The sequence below is a fragment of the Callithrix jacchus genome, chromosome 16 (genome assembly GCF_049354715.1).
Source record: "Callithrix jacchus isolate 240 chromosome 16, calJac240_pri, whole genome shotgun sequence".
NCBI classification, from domain to species: domain Eukaryota; kingdom Metazoa; phylum Chordata; class Mammalia; order Primates; family Cebidae; genus Callithrix; species Callithrix jacchus.
Window position 1 is genome coordinate 1,914,337 of NC_133517.1, and position 15,978 is coordinate 1,930,314.

The window sequence follows — 15,978 nt, forward strand, 5'->3', positions numbered from 1 at the left end:
GTCTCTTCTCAGAACGTAAGCTCCAAGGAGCCAGGACACTAGTGTGTCTTCTATTACTCTAGCCACAAGGCCTTACCACACATTCCTGATAAATACATAGTAGGAACACATTGGTGCTTAATAAAATGCGAATTTGGATGTGTGTTTCTTTAAATTTGAGAAATGTTACTATTCTGTTTAGTCTCTGACTGGTCTGGAATTTTTTACATTTTGTTATTTACAGATGTCTCATCAGTTACTTTTTGCTGCTAATGGTATTTCCCCTTTGCAGATAGTTTATCAGTACTTCCTTCAGAATGTGGTTGGTGAAAAGTAGATACATTCAGATTAGCCAGTTTTAGGAGTTGATTTTACATCTTGCTAATAAACACATTTACAACACAGTATACTACATTCTAGCTACATTGAAATTAAAACTTAAAAATCACTCCCAATTAAAAGGGAAGCGAAATCCTGGAGATTTATTATTTATTGCCTGTATATCTCATAAGATAGACACCATTTCAAATGGCTTTCAAGAGGTAATTTCTTGAAATCACATTTATGAGGATTGTTGTAGACCATTCTACATGGTTTTGGCAGAAAAACTTCACTCACCGGACCTATGAAGCTGTGTAACGCTGGAGCCATTTATGCACTACATTCAGAAAAATAGAGGATTAAAAAATATTGTTTGAAAGCAGAGCAGTTTGTGTTTAACATAAAGATTTTCCACTTAACTGAATGTCCATAACTTTCATGAAACAAAATTAATGTCCTTTGAAATATTCTTTTCTCAAAGGGATTTTTAGCTAATCAGATGAGAGCTGAAAACTTAAAGGACGCATCCGTATTACCTGATTTATGCCTGAGTCACGCAAATCAGTTGATGATTATGTTGCAAAATCATAGAAAACTGTTAGATATTAAGCAGAAGTGTTCCACTGCCAAACAAGAACTAGCAAATAACCTACATGTCAGACTGAAGTAAGTGATTCTTTCTTATCTGCTTTAAGATGTATACACTTGGTGTTTATATTGATTTCTCCCAAATGATGGGGTGATTTTTCCCTTAACCGTTTTACTAAGATACCTTATTGATGAACTTTGGAATTAGACTATCTTTGTAGAGCTTATGTGTCTTGATATCTTTGGCTTAACTAAGTAAGGACTTCTTTTAGACAAACTTTTGTGAATGTTGAAAATAATGGATTTTATTCTGTAGATGGTGTTGCTTTGTAATGCTTCATGCCGATCAAGATGGAGAGAAGTTACAAGCTTTGCTCCGCCTCGTAATAGAGCTGTTAGAAAGAGTAAAAATTGTCGAAGCTCTTAGTACAGTTCCTCAGATGTACTGCTTAGCTGTTGTTGAGGTTGTAAGAAGAAAAATGTTTATAAAACACTACAGGGAGGTATGCAAGTTGAATTCCATTTTAATTATTTATGAACTTGCATGGATTTGTGTGTGTTGGTTATTTAACGTAAGCTCTCCTCTTCTAGTGGGCTGGTGCTTTAGTCAAAGACGGAAAGAGATTATATGAAGCAGAAAAATCAAAAAGGGAATCCTTTGGGAAATTATTTAGTAAGTGTTCATTAATAATTTTAATTACTTTTGTAAAGAAAAAATTTTGTATAAGCTTGAAATTTCTATAGCATACTGCATGAATATGCTGTTAATTACCATCGATATCTAGAGAAATACTCCTTTTTAAGTCTATAGAATTGAATCCATCGTTAAATTTTAAACTTGAATTATTGTCAACTTTTAATTTACCTTTTCAAAAACCAGATGTAATTTTTTTTTTTGCCTTAAATCTCTAAAATAACCATATTGTTAATTTCTTTATACAGGGAAGTCTTTTTTAAGAAATCGTCTGTTTAGGGGACTGGACTCCTGGCCCCCTTCATTTTGTGTATGTATTTATTTTCTAACGATGACTAAATTCCATGTTTTAAAACCTTTTTTCCAGAAGTAGAGGCGTTTATCAGAAACTTGCAGAAATTGTTGTGATTTAAAAAAAAGTCAAAAGTGTTTTTGGCTTTAAAAGGCAGTTAGCATAAAGCTTTAAGATTCATATTTGCATTCGTAATTTTTGATAAACAATCTTCATAACACAGGAAGACACCTTATACTGCACTGTTAGGATTGCTGGAAATAGATTCACTTGGTGTTTTTGTTGTCCCTTTCTTTTTTTCTTTCCACCCTTCCCTCTTCTTCCTTCCTCCGCTCTTCCATCGCCTCCTCCTCTGCCGCTGTTCTACCTCCTTCTCCTCCTCCCCTTCTGCATTTCTTTTCACACCACCTCCTATTATATTTTGACGAATCAAGAATAATGATTCCTCAGTCTTCACTGGAGTTAGACATTAGTTTGGTCTGTTTCTAAACCATTATTATCTGGGGTCATTAATTTTATTACATGAGATGAAACATTTTCATGACCAAAGCAATAAGGGGCGTTTTATCCCCATCAGATGTACTGCTTAGCTGCGTTGTTGTTGTCCTTTTGGAGACACAGCTTCGCTCTGTTGCCAGGCTGGAGTGCAGTGGCATGATCTCATCTCACTGCAACCGCTGCTTCCCGGGTTCAAGCTCTTCTTATGTCTCACCCTCTCAAGTAGCTGGGACTACAGGTGCCCCCCACCACACCCAGCTAAGTTTTTGTATTTTTAATAGAGATGGCCTTTACCATGTTGGCCAGCTGGTTCCAAACTCCTGGCCCCAAGTGATCTGCCTCCCTTGGCCTCCCAATGTGTTGGGGTTACAGGCATGAGCCACCATGCCCAGCTGTGCTTAGATGCTAAACATGTTTCTGTATTGCAAGATTTCTTAGTGTTTTAAATGTGTGCATTTTTTAATATCTGCGAATTGCTGACATAATAGTGATTCCCATACTTACTTATCCAAAAACTCTTTTTGTGTGAAGAGCATCTTGACATCTCCAGATCTGCTTGAGTAATGTTTTAAAACAGTTGAAGTTTTTTTTTTTTTTTTTTAATGCAATGCTTGGCAATTTTATAAATAAAAAATTGGGAGGGTTTACCAGTTAATATTTTTTATAGAAGCTAAAATTGACCAAAACTTTGTCTTCTGGGAAATGTAATGGAAAGGTCAAGGGAACAGCAAATAAGAAACTGTTACATTGAAAAAAAATAAATGCATGTGTGTATTTTAATATATTAGTGGCTTTAACATGGTATATATATGAATATATGTAAACAATATATTTACGTAATATATATACTTGCGTAGTTAAAGCTCCTAATGTATTTACCATGGTATAGCATGCTAAGCAGTAATAGGAATGAAGAGATGCAAGGCTTGAGAGGTCTTCATTATTCCATTGTAGGTAAAGAAAATATTTTGGAATAGCTCTGCACTAGTGAAGCAGGGTTGTATTTAATGTTGAGAGGAATACTCTAATTCCCATAGCATGACGCCAAAAGCAGAGAAGGGGAGGGACAAGCACATCACTTGGTCACCAGCAGTTCATGTCCCAGTTTACTGATGGCTCAGAAAAATAATATGCCATATCTTTATTGAATCGTGTTTCTTTGTTTCTTAATCATCTGAAGCATTTTAGTTTGTTTGGTATAGTAAATTTAATTATAGTAAGAAATTATATAAATTGGTCATCTATATTTTTTGGTTGAAAAAAATTTTTTAATTAATGTGTTTTTTGGTGCAGACCCAGAAGCCTCGAAAGTTCGACTGTGAACTTCCAGATATCTCATTAAAAGATTTACAGTTTCTTCAATCATTTTGTCCTTCAGAAGTTCAGCCATTCCTCAGGTAAATGTCATTAGTATTTTTAACTAATTTATAGCCTTAAAATGTTTTTTTTATTCTGGAGTTGTCAGGTAGTACGAGTAATCTTTAGAGATGCCCAGATAAGAAATATTTAAGATAGACCGGCTTTCCTATGACTGCTTTGAGAAATTTCTGGGGAATGTAAAATGATGGAAAATGAAGATAAAGTAAAGGAAGGTATATCTTACATGTAATTTATTTCTTTCTATAGCTACTCTTTCTTTGCATGCTCCTGGGAAATTTCTAACTTTTTACTTTTTTTTTTCTTGAGACAGAGTCTTACTCTGTCGCCCAGGCCTGAGTGCAGTGGCGTGGTATCGACTCACTGCAACCTCTGACTCCCGGGTTCAAGCAGTTTTCCTGCCTCAGCCTCTCAAGTAGCTGGGATTATAGGCACCCACCACCCCGGCTGGCTGATTTTAGTATTTTTAGTAGAGACGGGGTTTCACCATGTTGGCCATGCTGGTCTCAAACTCCTAACCTCATGATTCACCCTCCTTGGCCTCCCAAAGTAGTGGGATTACAGATGTGAGCCATCACACCTGGCCCTAACTTTTTACTTTAATCATGATGACACAGACTTCTTAAAATACTTCCGGTATTAATTAAAAAGGAATGATACGGTTCTTGTTATTCTTCACATATCAAAATATTTGATACCAGTTATCCATTTCCTTTAAGAAATCAGAAGTCTAATTTCATTGTGTTCTGTTTCAGGGTTCCCTTACTTTGTGACTTTGAACCTCTACACCAGCATGTACTTGCTCTACATAATTTGGTAAAAGCAGCACAAAGTTTGGATGAAATGTCACAGACCATTACAGATCTACTGAGTGAACAAAAGGCAAATTCAGCTCTTTCGGTTTCTTTATTAGTGTAAATATTTGTGCTGCTGCAGCTCTTTAAGCCTTTCTTTCTGTTTTCCAGGCTTCCGTGAGTCAGACATCCCCACAGTCTGCTTCTTCACCAAGGATAGAAAGTACGACAGGAATTACAACTACTACCTCACCAAGAACTCCTCCACCACTGACTGTTCAGGATCCCTTATGTCCTGCAGTTTGTCCCTTAGAAGAATTATCTCCAGATAGCATTGATGCACATACATTTGATTTTGAAACTATTCCCCATCCAAACATAGAACAAACTATTCACCAAGTTTCTTTAGACTTGGATTCATTAGCAGAAAGTCCTGAATCAGATTTTATGTCTGCCGTAAATGAGTTTGTAATAGAAGAAAATCTGTCATCTCCTAATCCTATAAGTGACCCACAAAGCCCAGAAATGATGGTGGAATCACTTTATTCATCGGTTATCAATGCGATAGACAGTAGACGGATGCAGGACACAAATGTATGTGGTGCAGAGAATTTTGGAGATCATGCTTCTCTGAATGTCCGGATGGAAAGATGTAGAGTTGTTGCCCAAGACTCTCACTGCAGTATACAAACCATGAAGGAAGACCTTTGCCGCTTTAGAACATTTGTACAAAAAGAACAGTGTGACTTCTCAAATTCGTTAAAATGTACAGCAGTAGAAATAAGAAACATTATTGAAAACCTAAAATGTTCTCTGGAAATAACACTAAAAGAAAAACATCAAAAAGAACTACAGTCTTTAAAAAATGAATATGAAGGTAAACTTGATGCACTAATAAAGGAAACTGAAGAGAATGAAAGCAAAATTAAAAAATTAAAGGGAGACTTAGTGCGCCTGGAGGAGGTTTTACAAAATAAAGATAATGAATTTGCTTTGGTTAAACATGAAAAAGAAGCTGTAATCTGCCTGCAGAATGAAAAGGATCAGAAGTTGTTAGAGATGGAAAATATAATGCACTCTCAAAATTGTGAAATTAAAGAACTGAAGCAGTCACGAGAAGTAGTGTTAGAAGACTTAAAAAAGCTCCATGTTGAAAATGATGAGAAATTACAATTATTGAGGGCAGAACTTCAGTCCTTAGAGCAAAGTCATCTAAAGGAATTGGAGGACACACTTCAGGTCAGGCACATACAAGAGTTTGAGAAGGTTATGACAGACCACAGAGTTTCTCTGGAGGAATTAAAAAAGGAAAACCAACAAATAATTAATCAGATACAAGAATCTCATGCTACAATTATCCAGGAAAAAGAACAACAGCTGCAGGAATTAAAGCTCAAGGTTTCTGATTTGTCAGACACGAGATGCAAGTTAGAGGTTGAACTTGCATTGAAAGAAGCAGAAACTGATGAAATAAAAATTTTACTGGAAGAAAGCAGAGCCCAGCAGCAGGAGACCTTGAAATCTCTTCTGGAACAAGAGACAGAAAATTTGAGAACAGAAATTAGTAAACTCAACCAAAAGATTCAAGATAATAATGAAAATTATCAGGTGGGCTTAGCAGAGCTAAGAACTTTAATGACAATTGAAAAAGATCAGTGTATTTCAGAGTTAATTAGTAGACATGAAGAAGAATCAAATATACTCAGAGCTGAATTAAACAAAGTAACATCTTTGCATCACCAAGCATTTGAAATAGAAAAAAACCTAAAAGAACAAATAATTGAACTGCAGAGTAAATTAGATTCAGAATTGAGTGCCCTTGAAAAACAAAAAGATGAAAAAATCTCCCAACAAGAAGAGAAATATGAAGCTATTATCCAGAACCTGGAGAAGGACAAACAAAAGTTGGTCATGAGCCAGGAACAAGACAGAGAACAGTTAATTCAGAAGCTGAATTGTGAAAAAGACGAAGCTATTCAGACTGCCCTAAAAGAATTTAAATTGGAGAGAGAAGTTGTTGAGAAGGAGTTATTAGAAAAAGTTAGACATCTTGAGAATCAAATAGCAAAAAGGTAAGAATTAAGTTTAGTCTGTAATTATAAAATTAAAATATCAGTGATTTAAAATTAGGTGTGTGTGCGCGTGCATGTGTGTGTGTAGTCATAGTACCTTGATTTACTAATTTACCTTGGGTAAATGTAGCAACTAGGGTATTTTCATGAAATAAAAACATACCTTTTAGTCAGTGTTTCTTGCAAACCAATGACAGACTAAATCCATGAGTGGCTTTTTAAAAATGAATCAGCAGTTTGGATTTTCAGAGAAATGTTTTGTTGAAAGTTTGAAATGTATTAAAGAGCTCTTTGCTTTTCCTTTTTTAATTCATAAGTTCTCTCTTGATTTATTTGCATTTTTTCTAAATTCTTTAGTAAACAATTACTTATATTCTCTTTAAATTTCATATGTATATTAAGGACTGTAAAATTTTCTTCTGTATATTGTTTACTAAAGGCTCAATCATAGATCAGAACATGTAGAGTGTTCCTCCTTGTTATTTTCTTTTTTTTTCTTACACATTGCTATAAAGACGTGTCCAACATTGCTATTTGCTTAATACAGTTTCAGTTATTTCCTCTGTTTGAAAGATGTTTTTAAATTGCAGGATTGACACTGTGGTTGTGGATTGATGTTGTTTTTACATTTTTATTATTATTACTGTCTGATGTTACTGCCTTTTGATCACGGAAGATAGTTTTTAGTATTTTTACTCTTAATCAGGAAGGGGGTTTTGTGACCCAATAAACAGTTTCTAGAACATATGTCAATTCAGTCTATCATTAATTCTCTAAGCGAGTACATATATGTGTTTTATATTTCAACTCGTCTCTTGCCTTATCACTTTTAAACAGTCTGTTCTGTTGTCTGCTATGTAATAATACTCATGTATTGGTATACAGTGAAATTTCCCCTTTTGTTTTGAAAGTAGAAGCTCTTTAGGTATTCTGGGGGGATTAGACGATTTAAGAGAGGAATTGGGTTTGCGTGTATATTTAAAAGCTAGGGTCCACAGGCACTTTCTCAACTTAGAGATAAAAGAAAAGAGGAAAAAAAAAAAAACTAGCAGAGAGAAGATTAACAGAGTCACTGCCGAAGACCAGGAGACCTTGTCAAATAGAATCAGAGATGGACAGTACTGACAGCAGTAAAAACAGATTATATTCAGCCACTATTGCAGTATGGAAAATAGGCCTTATTGTAGAAATAGGCTCAATTCTGAATACAGCATGAACGAGTTGAGATTTATAGCCAAGGAGGGTAAGGGTCAGTGGATGGAAAATTACTTACAGAAAACATGAGCAGTAAGGGGAGTTTGGGTTAAATTTATCTAACAGGATCTTACCTTACTGAATGTAGGCCAGGGTGATAAAATACCAAGCGTAGGGACAACAATTTGGTCAGAAATTGCTGGAGAGATGCTCTCTAAACTGGGTTAGCAAGACTCTTGCTACAGCTGGGCAGTGTAGGCCCAAGAAGAATAGATGTCAAGGTGAAAGCCTAGAGGGCCCAGAGAAGCCCGACTGAAGCTTAGTTCAGGAGAGCCCTTTTCCAACACTAAGTGAAGTGTCAGGAAAACAGGCTGAAGCACCCACCCAAGTGGATGGTTTTCCATGGCTCTCTGGGAAGAATCTCTTCAAACACCAGTCTGACCCAATGTGCATCACCACATGGACAGCTCTCAGTTACCTACCAGAACGCTGCTGTGAAACTGCATCTGGCCACAACCATCTCTGGAGAACAAGCCTGTGCTGCTTTTCTACCTCCCAGACCTTACACCTCTTTTCATTGGCAAACTGGAAACTATACCTTGGATTTTGGGAAATGTAGGAGATGATAAAAGAGGGCAAGGGCGATGCCTCTGAAATACTAGACAGTCCAGCACTTTATACCCCATTTCAAACTCAGCAGACAGGTAAATCTTTTTTGCCCATATTGTGCTTCCAAATAAAGACATGTGAAATAGGAAACAGCAGTTGAAGACACCACCAAAGAAATTCATTAAAATCTATTGTTTGTCTCTGTATCTTCTGGACAGGACACATACTTATGTCGAATTAAGAATATGATAGAAACCTGCCTCCCGTGTATCATGTGAAGTGAGTGTTTTAGGAATTTTACTTGGCCTTTTCTACCATAATAGTCCTTGTTCCATTAGTAAGGGAAGCAACATGAGGATTCTGCCAGTTTCTTACATGTCTTTTCCAGTAAAGATTCTGGGCGCCGTGGCTCAAGCCTGTAATCCCAGCACTTTGGGAGGCCGAGGCGGGTGGATCACCAGGTCAAGAGAGCGAGACCATCCTGGTCAACATGGTGAAACCCCGTCTCTACTAAAGATACAAAAAATTAGCTGGGCATGGTGGCGCGTGCCTGTTAATCCCAGCTACTCAGGAGGCTGAGGCAGGAGAATTGCCTGAACCCAGGAGGCGGAGGTTGTGGTGAGCCGAGATCGCACCATTGCACTCCAGCCTGGGTAACAAGAGCGAAACTTCGTCTCAAAAAAAAACAAACAAAGATTCTGGATCTAAGAATCTACGGGTGGGTATCCCAAATCCAAAATGCTCCAAAATCTAAAACTATTTTGAGCCCGGACATGATGCTTAAAGGAAATGCTCATTGGAGCATTTTGGATTTTGAATTTTCACATTTAAGATACTCAGCTGGTAAATGGGATGCAAATATTCCAGAATGTGATACTCAAAACACTTCTGCTCCCAAGCATTTCCGGTAAGAGTTATCAGCTTGTTACTGTCTCCAATGAGGGAACCATTGGTCCCAAACTCTGTCACATGAGCTTGGGACCTCAGATGAATAATCTCTTTCTGGTGGACCACAGTCACTACAGTCCTCTCAGAGCCAGTGTGCAGTATGCTCCCAAAAGTCTGGAAAATGACCATAGATCTCTTTGGCATTGTAGCTGATAGCTGGCTTAGATCTTGGAATTGGGTGGAGATTCTAATTTTATTGATAAGTTAAACCTCTGAATACTAGATGTAGAGTTTGCTGTTTTGTTTTGTTCTTACAGTTTTAATAGGCCTTTAACTGGTTCATTCTATTAGAGCCTACAGACACCATTGCCACAGTTTTTTCTGGGTCAAACCTTCTGATAACTACTTTGAATCTGTTACTTGTGATAAAGCCACATTATGTTTCTGGTGGTTAAGTGCCACTAATCGGCCCCCACCACTCCAGAAGCCTGTCATTCCCATTAAATTCGTTGAATTTCAGTGTTCTCATCCTCCTCTGCTCTCCCTTTCCTGCAGAGCACAACTACAGAGCCTTTTAAGCTTTATTTCACAAAGCCCTGGTAAAGAACATATTCTCTGGGCCCTCTGAGAATGCATGTAAAAAATCCCTCCCAGTGTACCTGCCTTCAGATACCTTCTTGTAGACCAGGAGTCAGCAAACTTGGTTTTTGGTTGTGGGAGGGGATTGAGACAGAATTTTGCTCTTGTTGCCCAGGCGGGAGTGCAATGGTGTGATACTGGCTCACCCAACCTGTGTCTCCCTGGTTCAAGCAATTCTGCCTCAGCCTCCCAAGTAGCTGAAATTACAGGCATGCACTACCATGCCGGGCTAATTTTACTAGAGACAGGGATTCTCCATGTTGGTCGGGCTGGTCTCAAACTATCGACCTCAGATGATCCACCCCCGTCAGCCTCCCAAAGTGCTGTGATTATAGGCATGAGCCACTGCACCCAGCTAGCAAACTTGTTTTTTAAAGGTCCAGTTAGTAAAAATTTTAGCATATGCAGGTCATACACAGACTTCGTCATATAATGTGTGTGTGTGTCTCTGTTTTACTATCTTTTAAATATGTGGAAAACAGGAACAGTGGTTCTCTGTCACAGTGTCTTTTTACGCTGTCAAAAAATTGACTCCAGATTGATTTTGTTTATATGGATTGTGTCTGTCAGTATTTCTGTACTAACAGTTAATGCTGAGAAATTGAAAGTTAGTCATTTTTAATTAACCTTTTTACATGTTAACCTACATAAGATTTTTTAATGAAAACTTTTCTAAAATGAAAACTAGGTAGCAGGGTAGCCTTGTTCTATATATTTGCAAATCTCTAAGTTTTGATTGAAGTATATGAAAAACAACTCCAACCGTAATGCTGAATGTAATTGGGAAAAGAAAGGAATATTTAAGGAGCGTTTCAGATAACTGGATATTCTTTGTTACTAAATCAAAATTTAGCAAGTGGTAATTTGTGAACCTTAATTTTATTGTGGAATATGAAGCTCTCAGTGGATTTTCTCATAATCTTAACAGTCATTGATACATCTCTCTTGTACTTGAATTTTTTACTCCTGCATGATTTTGTAGCATCATGAGTCGGCCATTTGGAGAGCACTAGTTCGCTGAGTTATGCCAATCTTCCCAATGTTAACGTGTTTTAGAACTAGCTAATGTTTCCAGCACGTGCCTAAAACAATTGTACAAGTGTTTTTCTACAAAATAAACATTATACTTTGGTAAGCAGCAAAGTGATTTATAAGCACTTCCCATTTGGTCACATAGCATATTAATGATGTGTACGGAAGTGTCAGGATTTAACAATATTATTAATTTTTACTATGTCAAGAATATTCTAAGAAAAAGCAGCCTCCCCTTTTACCTCCCCGCTTTGAGTGTCTCGTGGTAAAACACAAAATGTCTCCAAGTGAAGTTTGGTGCTGATGTCTTTAATTTGTGTCCGGGTGCCAACAGTTGTATCATCAGTGCCAAGGTCAACAGGGTGAAAAAGACAGCACCTTAGTGTTACTGAAAATGGTTCTGAATTCACTCATGCTCTGATGTGTCTGGTTACCTCCCGCCTTCTGTGGGTCACACTGTGGGAGTCATTCGCCTAAAGAATAGTTGGCAAACTTGCTGTAAAGGGCCAGATAGTAGGTTTTGTGGACCCAGTTGGCCTCTCTACAGACTACCTAAGTGGACCATTTTAGCGAGACGGTAGTGAGGCAGTGTGAATGAATACTTGGCTATGTTCCAGTAAGACCTATGAAAAGCGGCGGATTCGATTTACCTGTGCTTGGTCTAGAGTATCTCATTTTGCCATCTCATTTTCGTTTAATGTTGGTCATTCTTAGGTCTACTTTCTAGGCAGTCAACTTAGCAAAGTGTTAACAGTTTGAGTCTGGAATCTGTGGTCATTGCATCTGTATAAATAATTGTGGCCTCATTCCACATTTCTTGTTTCTCTTCTTGTAATTCTCATTAGATCCATTCTTAGATATATTTTTCATTTTTCTGCCAAAATATATTAAAGATTCTGTAATTGCTTTGCAGTTCCTCTGTTAGATTTTTGACTCTCCAGGGATCTGGAATTTGAGCATAGCAATGGGTCTGGAAGGAATTAAATGGTGGGAGAGGTTGTTGAAAATGATCATCTTCCTGAGAAAAGGACTACCTCAAGTGAAGGGACACTGATTTCCTCAGACAGGGTAGAAAAGGCTGTTGCTTCTAGGAAGGGAGGTTCGGTGGGATTTGGAGGCACAGCTGAGACATGTCTCAAAGTCTTGCGATCCTTAGTCACTGGTTTTCAAACAAGTACAAGTGTCTGCTCTTCTGCCACGTACTGCCTTGGTCTACCACTGTTCTGTTTTGTACTGGCAGTGAGGTCATTACTGCTTTCAGATCAGAGACTTAATCTCAGATTTCCGTGTTTTATGGGATTTTTATTTTCCTCTAGAGTCATTTTTATATCTGGATTGAGCTTACAAAACAACCACTTTTAAATATTTCAGGATTAAAGGGGTTAATATTAGAGTTTACATGAATGTTGGGAGAACCGGGAGAGTGGGTAGTAATCTGGGGAAGACCAAGAGGTCTATCATAGAAAGTCACCTGAAGCACCAAAGTTTGTGGCTTAGGAAACTGCTACAGGTCTTCGAAGACTTTCCAGTTGTCTGCCGAGACACCAAAAGAGGTAGTGTATTTGGAAATACCCTACGAATCTCAGATTGCCCACATGTTTGGCTACAACCACCTCCAAAGTCTGTTTCTCTTCAGCATCCCACATCAGGTTTATGTATCTTCCATTGGCGAACTCAAACCTGGAACCTCTGGGGAGGGAATTCCTGGGTAACATCATCCCTGGCTTCTCTGTCACGCAGAGGAAACCTTTGAAGAAGAATGATGCTTATGTAAGGACACAGAGTCTGGCACATTTCCCTTTCACCACTTGGTTGTACTTATGCCAGAAGCAACATTGAGAGGCCAGCTGACAAGGAGAAACATTTGTGAGATATAAATATGGATATTAGCTGTGTCTGATGTCAGGAGCTCCCACAGTAAGTCAATAAGAAAAAAACACATGATCCATTAGAAAAGTGGACACAGGATAGGAACAGATCAAGGAAGACATACAATGACCGACATGTCCACTTTGGATTAAGGAAATGCCAAATCAGAGTATCTTCTGCTTTTAATTTGGAGTTATTAAATCAATAGTTGACATTATTTTTAAAAATGTAAGGAGAAAGAGCTTTTTCCTGTACCGTGGTACAAAGAAATGAGTGCAGAACGTGTGTGTGTGTGGTTTGTATGGGTCAAAAAGTCTGCCTACTACTACACGATCGATGACCCTGCTTCCAGAAAGTAGTGACGTGGATCTGAATGAGTATGGGTGGGAGCATTTTAATTTCGTAGTTTTAATTTCAAAAGAGATTTTTTTTTTTAAAGTGAACTAATTGTTTACTAGGCCCTATTTCAATTTAGTCAGTGTGAAGAGTTCAAGCATCATTAGCTGGGCACGGTGGCATGTGCCTATAGTCCCAGCCACTCGGGAGGCTGGGGCCAGAGAATCTCTTGAACCCGGGAGGCAGAGGTTGCAGTGAGCCAAGATTGCACAACTGCACTCCAGCCTGGTGACAGTGAGACTCCGTCTCAAAGAAAAAGTTCAAGCATCAGGACAATCCAGTTATGTTCAGTGTAAATTTTCTAGTTGCTAGAAATATTTGGATATAATAATACAGTCCTTTGCTAGAACTGATATTTTAGTGGTGGGAAGAACCTTTAGAGATGCTTCTTTCAAGTTTCCGTGGTATTAAAGTTCCCAGCTGATAACAAATGTATCTGCTTCCTTGAGTTTTGCCGTCCAGCCTCTAAGGTTTTCAGGTGTGCAAAGACAGGATGATGCAAGTGTCTTTTAGGAGGACAACCGAACTTTGTAGACTTCTGTGGTAGTGTTGTTAGATTAAATAGAGTCATTTCGTCTTGCCTAGTTTCATTTTATGTGATGTTGCTCTTTATGATTTCATTTACCCCATGGTTCTAAAGTATTAAATAAACAATTTCTGAGTTTTAAATTGGACAGCATTTTGAGTAGCATGATGAAATCTCACTCTATCCCTCCAGGATTCAGATCCTCCGTTTGCCCAGTGTGTCCGCGCTGTAGGCACTCGCCACACGTCAGTCACTTGGTAGCCATTGGGGTTATCAGTATCTTGTGCTTGTGTTCCAGTAACTTTTACTTAATGGTCCAAAGCACAAGAGTAATGGTGCTGACAATTGGGACATGCCAGAAAGAAGCCTCAAAGTGCTTCCTTTAAGTGAGAAGATGAAAGTTCTTGGTTTAATAAGAAAAAAATGTGCTCAAGTTGTGAAGACCTACAGTAAGATGCAGTCTGTGAAGCTGTGCAGAAGTCAGTTCAGTCTTTGCTGTCACACCTCAGACTGCAAACGTGATGACCACAGTGCATATATCAGAAAACATACGGGATTTGCTACTGTCCCGGTTTTAGGTATCCACTGGGGTTCTTGGAACATATTCCCTGTGGGTAAACGGGGTCTACTGTATTTAGCTAACTAAATTGTGATATGCCGGCGCCTTTTCTTCATGACCTCCTTCCCCTCCATACAGCTTCTTGCTCACCAAAGAAAGCTAGGCAGATGCTAGTTAGAAAACCAAAGCTATTGTAGCTATTAGCCTTTCATTGCTAGGGTTAATTCCCCTGGTAGCAGGGCCACTCAGATCCTACAGTAAGTAAAGTAAAAGTTGGTGGATAGTTACTTGGAATATTTTCTGATGGGAGCTTCAAACTATATGGCGTAATACATACTTTTGGCCTGATTAATACAGCCACAAAAAAAACTTTTTTCAGTATGGGATAATGATTATTCTTCATGTCATGATACGTCCATTCTTTGCTTTTACTGTCAAAAGTCTTTTACCTTCCAAGTCAGTAAGTGATAGACCCTGTGCTAATCTGTAGTGCTCATTTTGGCTTTGGGGATGATAGCGTGTTCAGAGTGTGTCTCTGGTGTCTGTATCTGTTTGTGTACCTGGAACTCTTTCCTCTGGTCTGTGTATCGTCTCAGCACAGCACTGACCCGGAAATGGAGTACCCCAGGCAAAACAAAGATGCAGGACACCTAGAAATTACAATTTCCACGTGTCTTCATGGCCTTCCCTCCCTCACTCGTACAATTTCAACCACATTTTTTCATTCTCTAATATGATTCTAGGATCTTTTATCATGTTGAAGGCTCTCTTGCAGAGAGTTGTGCCTATTTCTTACACATATTCTTTCTCATAATCATCTTTTCAAAACCTAGGTTCATACCATATTATGACCAAACCTTTCAATGATTTTATATGCTTTTGGCAATAAAATTTACCTTTACTGTTAACTATCTGTCCTCCAATTCAACTTCAGTCCTCTCTTGATTTTCTCCTTAAAACCTGGCCTTGTTTTTTATTCCTAAAAATTTCAGCTTACTTTAGAACTGTGGAGGTTTCTTTGAAGAAGACTTTGGCCAAACAGGATTATCTGTAAGCCTTGCCTGTGCCTATTTTCATCCCAAGCACTTCATTGTTAGTGGTCTGAGTCCCTTTTTATAAGTCCTTTATTGTTCCTCAGTAAGACTTTAATTTATGTAATATGTCAGTTTTCCAGCCATGGAGTAGTTTAAACTGGCAATGCCCCTGTTCTTCAGACCTGAAGGAGAAACTTTAAAAGTAAATCCTTCACCTTGCCTCTTACTTAATTGTATTATGGAATAGGGGATTCCTTTTCCAGCCTTTCTGGGAACTAAGCAAGGAGTCTCAGACTTTGATAGAGGTATAATGTTTTGTTTTTTGTTTTTGTTTTTGTTTTTTTCCTTGAGACGGAGTCTCGCTCTGTCGCCCAGCCTGGAGTGCAATGGCGCAATATCAGCTTACTCTAGCCTCTGCCTCTGGGGTTTAAGCAGGTCTCCTGCCTCAGCCTCCCAAGTAGCTGGGATTACAGGCACCTGCCACCTTGCCCGGCTAATTTTTGTATTTTAGTAGCAATGGGGTTTTATCACGTTGGCCAGGCTGGTCTTGAACTCCTGACCTGATGATCCACCCACCTCAGCGTCCCAAAGTGCTGGGATTACAGGCATGAGTCATT

The 15,978-nt window shown here is 38.4% G+C and overlaps 1 protein-coding gene across 8 annotated transcripts in view; it reads left to right on the plus strand.

The window, feature by feature from the left end:
* Nucleotides 1-15,978, plus strand: part of RB1CC1 (RB1 inducible coiled-coil 1) — a 102,706-nt gene that overhangs the window by 63,733 nt on the left and 22,995 nt on the right. For all 8 annotated transcript variants that reach the window (XR_013527825.1, XR_013527824.1, XM_002807622.6 and 5 more), the window contains 7 exons: nt 782-966; nt 1,205-1,391; nt 1,480-1,561; nt 1,831-1,892; nt 3,666-3,769; nt 4,505-4,631; nt 4,715-6,615. Coding sequence is in view for 6 of the 8 variants with exons in the window: in XM_002807622.6 (XP_002807668.3) it covers nt 782-966; nt 1,205-1,391; nt 1,480-1,561; nt 1,831-1,892; nt 3,666-3,769; nt 4,505-4,631; nt 4,715-6,615 (2,648 nt within the window). In the remaining 2 variants the exon portion in view is untranslated. The remainder of the gene's footprint in view (nt 1-781; nt 967-1,204; nt 1,392-1,479; nt 1,562-1,830; nt 1,893-3,665; nt 3,770-4,504; nt 4,632-4,714; nt 6,616-15,978) is intronic.